Raw genomic sequence first — 12,764 nt, forward strand, 5'->3', positions numbered from 1 at the left:
GGAGAAACACACGGCGCCGAGGCCCCGGCGAGCAGCTTTATTTGCACCGCGGCGCGACGGGAGCTCTGCTCAGCGCTCAATAACTTACCCCGTGCAGCGCCCCGCGGGGCTGCCCGCGCGCCGGGGGCGAGGCCCGGCCCCCCCGCCTGTGCTCCCGCGGGCGGGGCAGATAAGCCTCCGCGGGGGCGAGAGGTCTCTCCCCCGAGTCCGAACTGGGGGCTCCATGGCTTCCCCCTTTGCAGCAGCAACTCAAGGCGGAGACAGGCAGCACGCCCCCGCCCCGTGTCCTTTCAGCCCTGCTCGGCAGCTGGAGGGCAAAGCAGGCCCCGGCCCCCCCACCGGTGCCCCTGCAGCTCCAGCGGCCGCAGCCCCCCTATAGGAAGCCCTCCTTCCGGAACTGCTCCTGCAGGATGTCCCTGTACTCGTCGAAGCCGCCCTCGATGCGCGTCACCGTCGCCTTCTCGCACACCCACAGCTCTTGGCACAGCAGGCGGATGAAGCGCTCGTCGTGGGACACCAGGATCACGCCGCCCTGGGACAGAGAGAAAGGGCTTGAGCCAGGAGCCCCAGGCACGGCCCACCTTGACGCGGGGGCACGGCCTTTCCGCATCTCCCGGCGGGGCCGCCGTTAGTAAAAGCCGTGGCAGAGCAGAGCGCTTGGCCCTTGGGCTCAGAGCTGCAGCTCACGGCACGCGCCGCTCGGTGGGCAAGGCCGCTCCGCGTGCTGGAGCTTCCAGTCTGCGTCAGCTGAAGGATGGGTGCGGCGCTCGGTCCAGCTTCGTGTGGAACAAGACCAAAAGCGGCCCCCCCCGGCCCGTTCCAGCATGGCCCAGAACGCTCCCCTTCGCCTTCACGTGCAAGGGGCACGGGCAGGCAGAGATCAGCAAGGGAGGCAGCAATGAAGCACCGGGGTTCCCTCCCCTCCTCCCCCAGAGGCTTTAGGTGGTGCCCGCAGCTAAGGCTGGGACCAACGCTGGACGTTCCTGGGTACAGGGTCTTACCCCTCCCTTCCAGGTCACACCAACTGACTGACTACTTGGGGTCAGGAAGGAAGTTTAGCCTCTGGTCAGACTGGTACGGACTGAGGGGGTGAGGGGAGGGGTGGTGTTTGCTTTCTTCTGCAGCAAGGGGTATGACCTCTTCCTGGGACCTCTCGGGTATTCTGACAGCCCCTGCAAGAGCAGGGCACTGACTACCACGGCTTCAGGCTAGGGTGCTATGCTTGGTGGTTGTGACAGGGCCGCCTGTGTCATTTCAGTACCAGGCGAGACAAGGATTTGTACGGGACGGGGCTCAGGCACGGGGTTGGACTAGATCAGCATTTCTCAATCTGTGGGTCGCAAGAATATATGAAAGGGTCGCGAACAAACTTTAAGAACGGATTCTCCTTTGAAGGAGAAAGACATGGGAAACCGCGGCTTTCCCCCACAGGCTGGCAGAGGTCCAGCTTGCAAGGGGCTGCTTGGGGCCCCCCATACCCCACACACTGGGGGCAGCAGGTCAGGAGCAAGAGGCATTAAACAAATGGGTCCTGGTACAAAAAAGGCTGAGAACCACTGGACTAGATGATGACCTGAAGTCCTTTCCAGCCCGACTTCCTCATGACTGTGAAGACGGGGTTTGCCAGCACTGCACTCCACACCCTTGGGATTAAGGCTAGTATGCCACTAGCCACCCAAATTCAGGTCACAGCCCACCCACCACCTGCCTCAACTTTGTCTGCACCAACAGCAGCTTCTCTTCTGAAGGGAGGTCCAAGCTGCCCAGGCAAACTGCATTACTCCATGCGAGATGCCGAGGGGCCTGTATTCAAGGCCTCCACATCAGAACCCCTATGCTCGGCACACCTGGCACTGGCACAGCAGTGCTGGGAGCTGGGTCAGGGTGGAGGCGTGCTGCCGAGCTGCTGCTCTTTGGCCAGCTTGAGCCTGTGTCAGCCATGTCCCCAACCTGTATTTGTCAAGGAAAAGCTGACAGCCAGCCCCTGACAGGCAACGTGAAGCTAAAGCAGAAGAGCACCCCGCTCCGCTGCCCACCACGGTTGGGAAGCCACCCAAGCCTCGCACTGGGGTAAAGGGGGTACGACAGCACAAGGCAGGACAGTGCATCCCATGAAAGCAAGACCTCCCGCCTGTCCCAATCTGCAGCTCAGGGAGCCTTACCCGAAATTTATTCAGCGCTTTCGCCAGGGCCTCGATGGTTTCCATGTCTAGGTGGTTTGTCGGCTCATCCAGGATATAGAAGTTGGGACTGGAAGCGGTGAAAGTTGCAGGGGGGGAGGAAAAAAAAATCAGCATCTCCGTATTCCACTGGGGGATGTCCAGCAGTGCAGCCACCCCCCACAGCGCTGTCCAGAACGATCCACCCCAGCCAGCAGTGCCAGACAGCATGGCCTAATGCTGGGAGGAGGATCCTGGGGGGTCTTGCTGCTATGACAGCGGGACAGAACCTGGAGGCTTACCAGAGCATGGTCATCTGGGCAAATGCTACGCGGCTCTTCTGACCTCCTGACAAGCTAGCAACGGGGCGGACGGCCAGCTCCCCTGAGACGCCGTAGCTTCCCAGCTGGTGACGATACTCCTCCTCCGTCTTCCCTGAAAAAGCACAAGGGCAGCATGTCACAACACAGCCTCAGCCTGTTGGCATTAGCACCCAGGACACTGGCACAGAGCTGCTGGCCCACTCCAACTTGCACTGAGCATTTTGTGCTCGGCAGCGAGCTGGACCAAGGTCTTATGCCAGGATCCTCGCGTACCACAGCTCTCGAGTGAGGCAGGGCTTCAAGGAACCACACAAATGGAGGCTCCACTAGGAACATGAGTGACACAATGAGGACAGGGGCTCCAGGGGACTTGACTGTGACTGAATTCAAGTGACGCTGTCCCTAAATGCAGTGCCAGGGATTTATATAATGTGAGATTACAGAGCAGGAGGAAGCTGGTGACTTTGGCAGCTGAGAATGACGAGGAGGGAAAAGATGGGGGTCGCCAAGGTTTTGCTGGTCTAGCAGCCAGCTACACTGCCTGCAGAGCTGGTGCTTAAGTCAGAACCCCAGTGAGAACTTACTGCCTCACCAGGCAGGTGGGGCTGTCATTTCAGGCTGGCTGCAGACTCAGCCCTGTGGCGCTCACAAGGGGAAGCCACGAATCAAGGGACCTGCAAGCCTCCACTTGAGGCATCTCCAAGACACAGCTTGGAGCTCTCGGTCCCTAGAATCAACCGCTTCACAGGGAGCATGTTAGTAGGGAAATTTGGCAAGGATGTTCCCACAGCACTGCAGGAGGTTCTCCAGGCAGCAGCCCCTGAAGTGCCCTCCCTAAAGACCGAGTTCATCACTGCTGCTCCTGGATTAGCCAAAGGAACTGCTGAGGGCCAGGCGAGAGACTCAGCAATGGCCTAGGCAGCAAGAGACCAAAGGCAGGTCTTGCTTGGCACAGCTGAGCTCCTGACTGGCCTAGAATTAACAGCTCTGGAAACTGCCGGCACTCACCTGGGAACTTCTTTGCCAGTAGCTCTACAGCACTGATGTTCAAGTCCAGCTGGTCTACATGGTGCTGACTGAAGTAGCCAATCTTCAGGTTCCTTCCAAGCCAGAGAAAAGCAACCATTAGAGATCACAATGCGGAAGGCTCCTGCAGCCTCTGCCAAGGCCAGAGGGAGGGTACAGCAGAAAAGAGAGAGACAGAGTGTGTGCGGGGGGGATACCGGGGGGGCAGGGACACGACAACTTCCCCAGGGCTCAGACTGCTCTGGACACAACTCTGGACACAACTTGGGGCCACTGGTAACGGGGAGCAGGTTAGAGGCGGGTTCCCCAGACCACCCCGGTTCCATGAGTTGACCCCAGGGCACAAGAGAGAAGACTCTGTAGGAACCCATTCAACAGTGGAAACCCATACCCCCTCCCCCAACAAATCAGCAATATCCTTCAGCCCATCTCCCACAGCCCCTCCCCTACAAGACATACCTGTGCGCGTGTCTGATCCCTCTGACTGGAGCCAGGTCTCCCATCAGGATCTTCAGCATGGTTGACTTCCCAGCTCCGTTCTCCCCAACCTTGAGAGAGAATCCACAGTTGAGAACTCCCCTAGGGACAGATCTGGGGTCCCAGAGCCTAGAGGATTCATCTTCTCCCCAAGACCGGGTTGCATTTTGGGGGATGGAAGATCCAGTCACTTGTCCCCCGTTACTAGGTCAGCAGTGGAGGTCTACTGGCCAGGAGTCAACAGAAGGGGGACTCCCCTCAGCTCCAATATCCTTGCATGGCATTCATAAGCTAGAGCCCAACTCTAGCGCCTGCCAGGACCTTTGTGGAGCATCTTCCCACTGCCCCATTCCAGCCAGGTGCCTGGTACGTACCACACAGATCCGGGATTCCAGGTCAGCCGAGACAGAGAGGCCACGGAAGATGTAGTTATTTGAGTCATAGTAGAAATCCACTTCGTCCAACTGCAGGATTGGGGGAGAGAACTTCTCAAAGCCATCGGGGAACCTGTGGATGGGTGGAGAGGGTCACCCAGAAGATGAGAGCTCAGCCGTGTCCCAAACAAAGGGATCCACACACTGCAAGGAGCAGCAGAGGAAGAAGGGAGACTGCAGCTGCTAACCTCCTCCCCATAGGACACCCAGTGGGGTAACTGCAGGGCTGCCCTCATCGCAGGACCTGACCCACCTCCCAGCCACCCACACCTGAGCCCTCAAAGTCAGACTAGTGTGAACATGCCAAGGAAATAGCAACATTAGGTGCTCTGGCTGCCTGCCCCAGCCCAACACTGCAGAGAGGGACCAACCCCAGAGCATGGCAGCAGCTACTGCAGCCTTAGCAGCAACTTTGAGCCATGTTTAAGGAGCACGTGCCAAGTGGCAGGGCCAGCGGAGGGAAGGGACAGTGGGTCTCAGGCTGCCCACTCTCCACAGGCACCACAGGAGCCTGGCCTGTCTGCCCCTAGCGAGGGGGCTCAGGGACACTTACTTCATGATCACCTCCGACTCCTTGTCCACTGCTTTCAGCTCTGGCCTGGGAGAAGGAAGAGTATTCATCGCTCAGTGTCCTGAACCAGGACATGGCATGCCACACCCCACCACTCACAGCAACCTCAGTCCGGAGGTGTCACTGGGAGACTCCCCAGGCCAGCTAGAGTACAGCCAGGCCCACAGAGCTGTCCCAAATGAAAGGACAGCGATGCCAGGGATCAAGCTGCATGCTTGACGAAAATGGAGCCATGATATGGTGGTCATGTGGGCCAGGTGTCCTCTCCCAAACAGGAGCCCAGAGACCACCGACCTGTAGACCCCAGCACCCTCCAGATGGACCAACTGGGAACTCCTCAAACCCCTTCTGCCCTAGCCCCCCTCCAAGACTGGGGTGGAGCCATCTTCTTCACCCACTCTCCCCTCAGCCAAACCCGTGGCATGGCTCGACTTCCCAGTCCTTTCCCTGCCTCCCTCTCAGCCATGAGCAGTGCAGCCCAACACAACAGTGCTGCTTCCCCTCCTCCCTCACAAGCCATAGGGAAGGGAAGGGCAGGGCCAGGCACTCACAGCTTCTCCAGCAGCTTGAGCTTGCTCTGCACTTGAGATGCCCGGTTTGCATTGTAGCGAAATCGATCGATGAAGACCTAGGAGAGAAGATCAGAGTCCCTCAGGCCCTGTCTGGGGGTGTTACTTCCCGTCCCCGCCACCCCGATGCTCCATTATTCTGCCCATCCTACAGTGGGAGCACTACTGAGGGCTAGAGCATCCCTTGGATGTGGAAGGTGCAGGGGCAAGACTGAAGAATGGGTTACAATCCCACAGCCATCAACAGGGAAGCAGGCCAATGATACCAGCTGTCTTCCAAGCTAAGGAGCCCCCTCCACTGCCACCCAGCCCCCAAAGCAGTGCCGCACATGAATGAGTCCCTCAGCACCTCCAGAGGAGATCCCAGGGTGACACAGAGCCATGTTTCTCCCAGAATGTGCGTACACCTCCCCCCACTCCCTGCTAGCACCAGGGTGCCTGTCCTGTACCTGGATATGCTCGCGGTACTGCTGCTGTGCCTCGTACTCGCGCTGCTGGTTCTTCAGTCTCTCCTCCTTGATCTTCATGAAGTTCTCAAAGTCGCCCCGATAGGCGTTCAGCCGCTGTGAGTGCAGGTGGATGATGTCAGTGGCCACGGCATTGAGGAAGTTCCTGTCGTGGGACACCACGAGGATGGTGGACTGCCACGTCTGAACAAGAGAGCAAAAGGGAAGACCTGAGTCAGGACACACGGTAAGCCTGTATCGGGACGTGTCAGCCTTGCCTACGTGACGGAAGACTCTAGCTAGTGTTGTGGAGCACATATCCCCACACCTGACATCAAGCCATGGGCCACCAAGAGAAGTCTCTTTTCCAAATCTGTATCACAATACCAGGGGAGCTTCCCCCAACTGTTCTGGACAGTCCCGCAAGGTCTACTGCCCTCAGCCACCCTTACCTACCTGCAGGTAGTTCTCCAGCCACAGAATGGCTCTCACATCCAGCATGTTAGTTGGCTCTGAAGGGAATGAAAAGAGACATCAGGACAGAAATGGGCCAGACCACAGTGGCTCGTGATGTTCTTACTAAGAACTGCTCCAGGTAGGAGCACTGGGAAGAGGAGCCAGCTCCACCAGCATTTCTATTAATGCAGGGTCCAGAGGTGATGGTTGGATCACAGCCCAAGTGCTTAGGGCTGCACAGAGAGTCCCTGCCCTGAAGGGCTCGTAGCCCAGTTCTGGACAAGATGCAATGATGGGTAAAACTGGCAGTGGGAAGCTGGCACCTGCAGATACCAGAGCAGGCATCACACCTTCTTCTGCAAGGCCTGGAATAACCACCAGAGCCTTTAGACCAGCCTAGAGGCACCTCCTGGAGAACTCAAAGGAGGGAGGGACCTCTCATGTGCAATTCCTACTGGGCAAGAATCCCAGGTGCAGGGGGAACACAGGAGCCAGCCCCACAGTACAGCGGGCACTCCCCCCCTGCACCATTATATCCACCCCCACAAGGCCCCAACACAGTGGTGGCATGCAAAAAGTATGTACCTGGGCCCAAGAAAGCAGGATACAAGTCAGGGCAAAATCCCTACTGCCCGCAGGGGAAAGTTCATTAACTGCCCCCAGCTGCTTCTCCACTGCTGGGAGCCATTAGAAAAGGGACTGTTTGCAGCGAACAAATGCTGTGCTGGGGCCACATCAGGGCTTTGTAGGCCCTGAGGCTCAGCGATCAGCCATCCCCAGAGCTGACCATCCTGCATGTGGAAGGCACCAGTGGGGTGGGTGGGGGGCAGGACAACAACCCAGTGAGGCTCCTCACCCAACCTCTAAGCTCTTGGGAGAGCAGTGCATGCAGATCTCCCTCTCCCACTCTGTCACCACTGTCCTGATGTGCCTGTGCCTGGCCAGAGACACCCTGGCTGTTTAGTCTACACAGGCAGCCAAAACTCCCGCTGGGTCTCCCATTCCTAAACCAAGGATAGTCAAGGCAACCCTGGGGTCCATTCAGAGATGAGAAAGGACTCGGGGCATGAACTTACCATCAAGCAGAAGAAGATCCGGCCTGAGAGAAAGACAGGGAAAGAGCAGTGTTAGTACTCAGGGTGGGTCTCCGGGCCTGAGCAGTGGTGCTGCAACTCTCACTTCCACTCTCACCCCCAGCTGCAGGGCCTGCCCCACAGCCTGTGCACCCTGTGGGTGCCCTGTTGGCAGCAGCTGGGAGCTCCTCCCACAGCCAGCTCTCCTGCCCCTTAGCCTAGAGTGCCTCTTGCCAGTGCAACCAGCCTGAGCTCACCCCAAGGCAGCCCATTAGGCCACTTCGGCAGTCACCCACCTCTTCACACTTCCTTGGACAGAGAACCAAGCGCAATAACATCAACCCAGACAGCACTGTTTGGAGACCTACCTGGCAAAAAGGGCTCTGGCCAAAGCCAACCTCATTCTCCAGCCTCCCGAAAACTCTCTGGGTAGAGACAAAACCAAATCCAAGAGGTGTTAGCCCTGCACTGCTGTGTTGGCCCACAATCACTCCTCACCCACTGAGCCCCCTGTTCTTAGACCCTCAACAGCTGAGAGATGCCAACGGTGCTCCCTGGGGGCAGGTACCCTTGTAGCTCTGCTGTCCCCCAGAGGCAGCTTAACACTACGGTTGACCCCGGCCGCAGGAGAGGACAGGGGGAGTCCAAGTTTGCCAGGCTCGTGAGCAGCCACAGCTCCAGAGCAACAGCACATGCTACTGGGCTGGCTCCAAGCAGGGCCCTGTAGCCCGATGCCCCAGGACAGCAGCCTACATCAGGAGCAGAAGAACCAAGAGGCACCTCTTCCTCAGCTGAAATTACAAGCAGTCCCTGCCCGTGCCAGTGCCCTGCAAAGCCCTGGCTATGTCTGGTGCTTGTTGGTAGGAAGTAGACAGCTTAGGGTTCTCTGTGCATGGGGCCTGCACTGCACAGGAATTTAGAGAGACACCTCCAACGAAGCGTGGGGCAGGACACTTACTTGGTCATCTGCTGCTGCATCTTTGCACTGAAGCCCAGCCCAGCAAGAATGACAGATGCCCTGTGTAGGAGAAAGAGACACGCCTGAAATCCCCCCCAGGACTAGCACCAAGATCCCAAGGTCCACAGTAGAAACTGCTGTGCTAAACATCCCCTACCCATGGGCAGCACCAGCTCCCCAGCAAGGCACCCATTCATCCATAGCCCTGACAGCTACACATGCGAACACTGAAAGCAGGTGCTGGCCCACAGAGAGGTACAGCCCTGGCTTTCAGGCCAGTCTTCATCATCTACTGGCCTGGAAACATTCCCTCAGCTACTTACAAGACAGCCAGAGGATGGGAAGCTCCCAGGCTCAGTGGAGCAGCATGAGCTCAAGTCAGCAGAGTCAGGAATTCTGGCTGCCCGAGTTCTCAGGCGCTCCCAGCTACTCCAGACCCTATCTGCCCCAGCAGGCAGTAATCCAGGGAGGGAAGCAGCCCCTATGTGGATTCCACAGGGACGGAAGGACACCCTCTCCCCACACCCTAACACTTCCTCCACCCCAATCACACATTGCTTCCTAAGCTCTCTGTGGCAAACTGGCAGCCCCTGTGCCCGGAGCAGCGGGGAGATGGGCCTTACCTTGCTGGCGCCTTGTCTGCTTCGATCTCCTCCAGCTTGGCATAGATTTCTGAAAGTCTGGCACCTTCTGTTCCCTCTGCCCTGGAACAAGACGCAAGTGTGGCATGAGGGCTCCCTGCAGAGACAGGGTATAGTCGGCCTCCTCAGGCCAGGAGTGAGGACACCTGGGTGCCCCTCTCAGTGAAACTGGGGGGCAAAGTCCATACCAGAGGTTTAGTGGGGGACACTCCCAGAGACTGACAATGGCAAGGCAGCAGGACAGACAATAGGACCAAGTTCCTTGTGGACTCAAACCCAGCATCCATGTGACCAGCCTCCTGTGGCAGGACAAGCACCAGCTTCCATGAGACAGGCAGCTTAGCAACTTCTCACCTGCCGGCATTGACCCTGGCCGTCAGCTCCTTCTCCTCGTGTAGCAGGCCCTCCCGCATGATGTCGCACTCCAGCACACTCTGCAGCGCCGGTGTGTCATCCCCCGCCACCTCCTGCTCCACGTGCAGGATGCGGATGTGCGAGGGGATGCGCAGGCTCCGGCTGGCGATCATCTTCAACAGGGTAGTCTTCCCCAGCCCGTTCCTGCCCACCAGTCCATAGCGCCGGCCAAATGCCAGGTTCAGGTCTGAGCCTGCTAGCAGCACCCTACGCAAAGGGAATAGCCAGGCGTCTGCTCAGCAGCAGCCTCCAGACTTCATGGGCAGATGGAAGTTAGCTCACTGCTCAGGACAGTGCTACAAAGGCAACACATGCCTAGCCTGCCCCTCAGGCCTGTCCCATTGCCTCCCTCAAACCAGGGTATTTCCAGGCTCCCACAAGGCCACCTCTGCCCATCCTCGTCCCACGTCCCCCAGCCTCCCAAGGACTCACCGCTCACCGAAGGACACATCGAAGTTCTCAATGCGCACATCATATGACTTGTTCTTGCCTGACGACTCCATGCGTGTTTCCTTCTTGCTGGCAGCTTGGCTGGCAGATGCCTCCTCCAGGACCCTGGCACCAGAGGAGGGAGGACAAGTTTCAACATAGGAAAACACTTGGGCAAGTCAACCTCCCCTCCTCCACAGCACATGGACCTGAGCCTGGCCTGCCCTGGGGCACACACTGCACACTCACAGCGGGTTACTGGACTTCAGGGTATCCTTCTCCATCCTCTTGTCCTGCTTAGCCTTCAGCCTGGCTTCGGCTTTCTGCAGCTTCTTGACATTCACCATCTGGGGCACAAAGAAGAGATTCAGAAAAGACCAAGAATCCTGCAGGCATCCTCAGGCACAGGTCCAGGAGGGAGCAGCCCAGGTACTGAACACAAATCCTAGGAGGTCTGGGAACTCCCAGGAAGGAGCAATACTTGGTGGGGCACAAGGACACAAGGGGCGAGACAGAATTAAAGGTCACTGCAGGGAAACGTCTCTAGCTGGGGATTCGCTCAGGAACGGAGTGGTCCATGGGCAAGGGTAGCCAGTGGGTGCCATGCAGATGATCTGGCAACCATTTGTTCTGTCCCACATATAAAACACCACAATTTCTCAGGAACTCCAAGTGTCCCAGTCACTTCTCCCCCACGCTCTGCAGCCCACACGTCACCTCTCCCTCCATCAGCTGCTCCACTTCCCTGGTGACCAGAATTTCATGACCCAAACCTGACCCAAACTCCCACTATGTGGTCAACAAACCAAGATGGGGCTCAGAAACACCATGCAGACTCAAAGAACCAGAAGGCACCAGGCTGATCTGCCTGACCAGCTATAAGATTCCCCCAAACCAATTTCTTCCTCAAGCAAAACCATTCTAGTTAAACTGCCGCCAATTTTCCAAACAACATAAACCTAGTATCTGGTCAGACCAACTGCACCCAGCCTGCCAGGCAATATAGATCCTTCTTCAGACAGCCTGTCCCCTCCACCCAAGGCATCTACAAGAAAAATCTTATGGTTTTACCCCAGGTTAGTGGTAAGAAGGTTAAGTAGTGAAAGACTAAGAACTGCTCACTGCAAAAAAACCTGCTTCATTTCGAGTCCCCATTTGCACATGCAGAGACATATTTGTTGGGCAGCTTGTAATCAGTCTGTGCCATGCTGACGAGTCTGTAACAGCCTGGCTGCTTAATCACAAAGCCCTACAGGAAGAAGCCAAATGCCCTGCAGAAGTCCAAGCATGCCACATTGCCACTATGACTTACAACCAGGCTGGCTCATCCACCCCCTCATCAACTGACATCATGTTAAAAATTCAACAGAATCTGTAAGTTCACACTGTTGGACATCACTCCCTGCCTCCCATTTAATTCTTTAAACATCAAATCCTGTATCATCTACCCCTTTGTTCTGCTTGTGATGTCAGGCTGACAGGCCAATCATTGCCTGGGTGATTTCTATTTACCAGATTCAGTCCAAGCAGTCCCTGAAGTTAACTGAAACCTTGACACAGAGGAAGCAGCGTGAACATGTAGTAATGGACCTAACAGAAGACCCCCAACCTGACTAGAGAAGATCTCTAGTGGGACAGACTGGGGGAAACCAGGGGCTCTCACAAGGTGTGGAGCAGAGGCGGCAGTTTGCCTCTCTGAGTGTTTATTGCAGCCTGGGGAGCAGTAATGGGAGGAAGGTACGATCATGTGTGACACCTTCTATCGTTTTTTCCAGTTAAAAATAAACCAAAGTAAGACCTCCTCACCGAGGTCTGGTCTCTCTTCAGCAGCAACTGTGGTAACAGGTCCACGCCCGCATCTGCAATCAAGCAGGAAGTCCGTCAGTGCCAGTTCTGGACACTCGCGCTCGGCCCAGCTCCCCAGCTCCGTGCTGCCCAGACAGCAATGAATACACAGGACTCACTGGCAGGCAGAGTAATAGCCTGGCATGGCAGGTGCAAACACCAAGAAAGACAGAGGCCAAATGGCTCATCCGAGGTGACATCAGAACCTAAATCCTTACCCTGGTTCTTGCCATCAGGTCTGGCGGCCTCACAGACCTTTAGCAGCCAACACCCGCTCCTCGGTGCGTCAGCGGCACCACCCCTCCCACCACCCCCAGTACGACTCCTGCAGGAAGGGGCAGGTCACATGGGAGACAGGCCAGCGAGCAGCCCAGCACCACAGCGAAGACTACACGTGAAGCCTCCTCACCGCAGCCGTCCGTGATCTGGGAGAGCTGAATGGGGGCGTCCAGCAGCACCTGGTTGCAGCCCCGGGGTTTCTCGTCATCCCTGCAATGCACACAGCAGTCAACAGGGAAGCTGCCCGGGCACCAGCCCTGCTTCCCCAGCCCCGGCCAGGATGCCGCCACAGCCTGGGTGCAAAGGCAGCACCCACCCGGGCTCTGCCACCCCCCGTGTTGCAGGTACACACATGTGCAGGGCGTCGTACATCCTGCGGCAGACATCCCGGATGTCCTCATCGTCTTTGGAGTCACGGGACACGTCCTGCAGGAGCTCCCCGACCGCGTCGAACAGCTCGTCCTCCGACTCGAAATCTGCCCCACCGCTGTGCAGCACCCCTGTGGGGGGAGGGGCACGGGGCTGAGCACCGGGGTGGGGGGTGCTGCCAGGCCAGCCCAGGCACAACCGCGAGGCCAGGGGCCTCCAGCAGAAATAGACACCCCCGGGTGGCCGAGGCCAAAGCCAGGGCACCCGCTGCAGACCCTGGGCTGGGCAAGGCATG

At 57.6% G+C, this 12,764-nt stretch overlaps 1 protein-coding gene across 1 annotated transcript in view; it reads right to left on the bottom strand.

The window, feature by feature from the left end:
* Nucleotides 1-341: 341 nt before the first annotated feature.
* Nucleotides 342-12,764, bottom strand: part of ABCF3 (ATP binding cassette subfamily F member 3) — a 13,009-nt gene continuing 586 nt past the window's right edge. Inside the window, exons 2-21 of the mRNA XM_019532825.1 lie at nucleotides 12,453-12,600; nucleotides 12,231-12,310; nucleotides 11,783-11,835; nucleotides 10,226-10,323; nucleotides 9,980-10,102; nucleotides 9,488-9,754; nucleotides 9,116-9,196; nucleotides 8,493-8,552; nucleotides 7,903-7,959; nucleotides 7,538-7,560; nucleotides 6,462-6,517; nucleotides 6,009-6,209; nucleotides 5,542-5,618; nucleotides 4,973-5,017; nucleotides 4,360-4,492; nucleotides 3,968-4,056; nucleotides 3,491-3,582; nucleotides 2,462-2,594; nucleotides 2,163-2,250; nucleotides 342-532 (exon numbers count right to left, since the gene is read on the bottom strand). Of these exons, the coding sequence (XP_019388370.1) occupies nucleotides 374-532; nucleotides 2,163-2,250; nucleotides 2,462-2,594; nucleotides 3,491-3,582; nucleotides 3,968-4,056; nucleotides 4,360-4,492; nucleotides 4,973-5,017; nucleotides 5,542-5,618; nucleotides 6,009-6,209; nucleotides 6,462-6,517; nucleotides 7,538-7,560; nucleotides 7,903-7,959; nucleotides 8,493-8,552; nucleotides 9,116-9,196; nucleotides 9,488-9,754; nucleotides 9,980-10,102; nucleotides 10,226-10,323; nucleotides 11,783-11,835; nucleotides 12,231-12,310; nucleotides 12,453-12,600 (2,063 nt within the window). The 3' untranslated portion in view covers nucleotides 342-373. The remainder of the gene's footprint in view (nucleotides 533-2,162; nucleotides 2,251-2,461; nucleotides 2,595-3,490; nucleotides 3,583-3,967; nucleotides 4,057-4,359; nucleotides 4,493-4,972; nucleotides 5,018-5,541; nucleotides 5,619-6,008; nucleotides 6,210-6,461; nucleotides 6,518-7,537; nucleotides 7,561-7,902; nucleotides 7,960-8,492; nucleotides 8,553-9,115; nucleotides 9,197-9,487; nucleotides 9,755-9,979; nucleotides 10,103-10,225; nucleotides 10,324-11,782; nucleotides 11,836-12,230; nucleotides 12,311-12,452; nucleotides 12,601-12,764) is intronic.

The sequence above is a fragment of the Crocodylus porosus genome, unplaced genomic scaffold, assembly GCF_001723895.1.
Source record: "Crocodylus porosus isolate Cpor-Errol unplaced genomic scaffold, CroPor_comp1, whole genome shotgun sequence".
Taxonomy (NCBI): Eukaryota; Metazoa; Chordata; order Crocodylia; family Crocodylidae; genus Crocodylus; species Crocodylus porosus.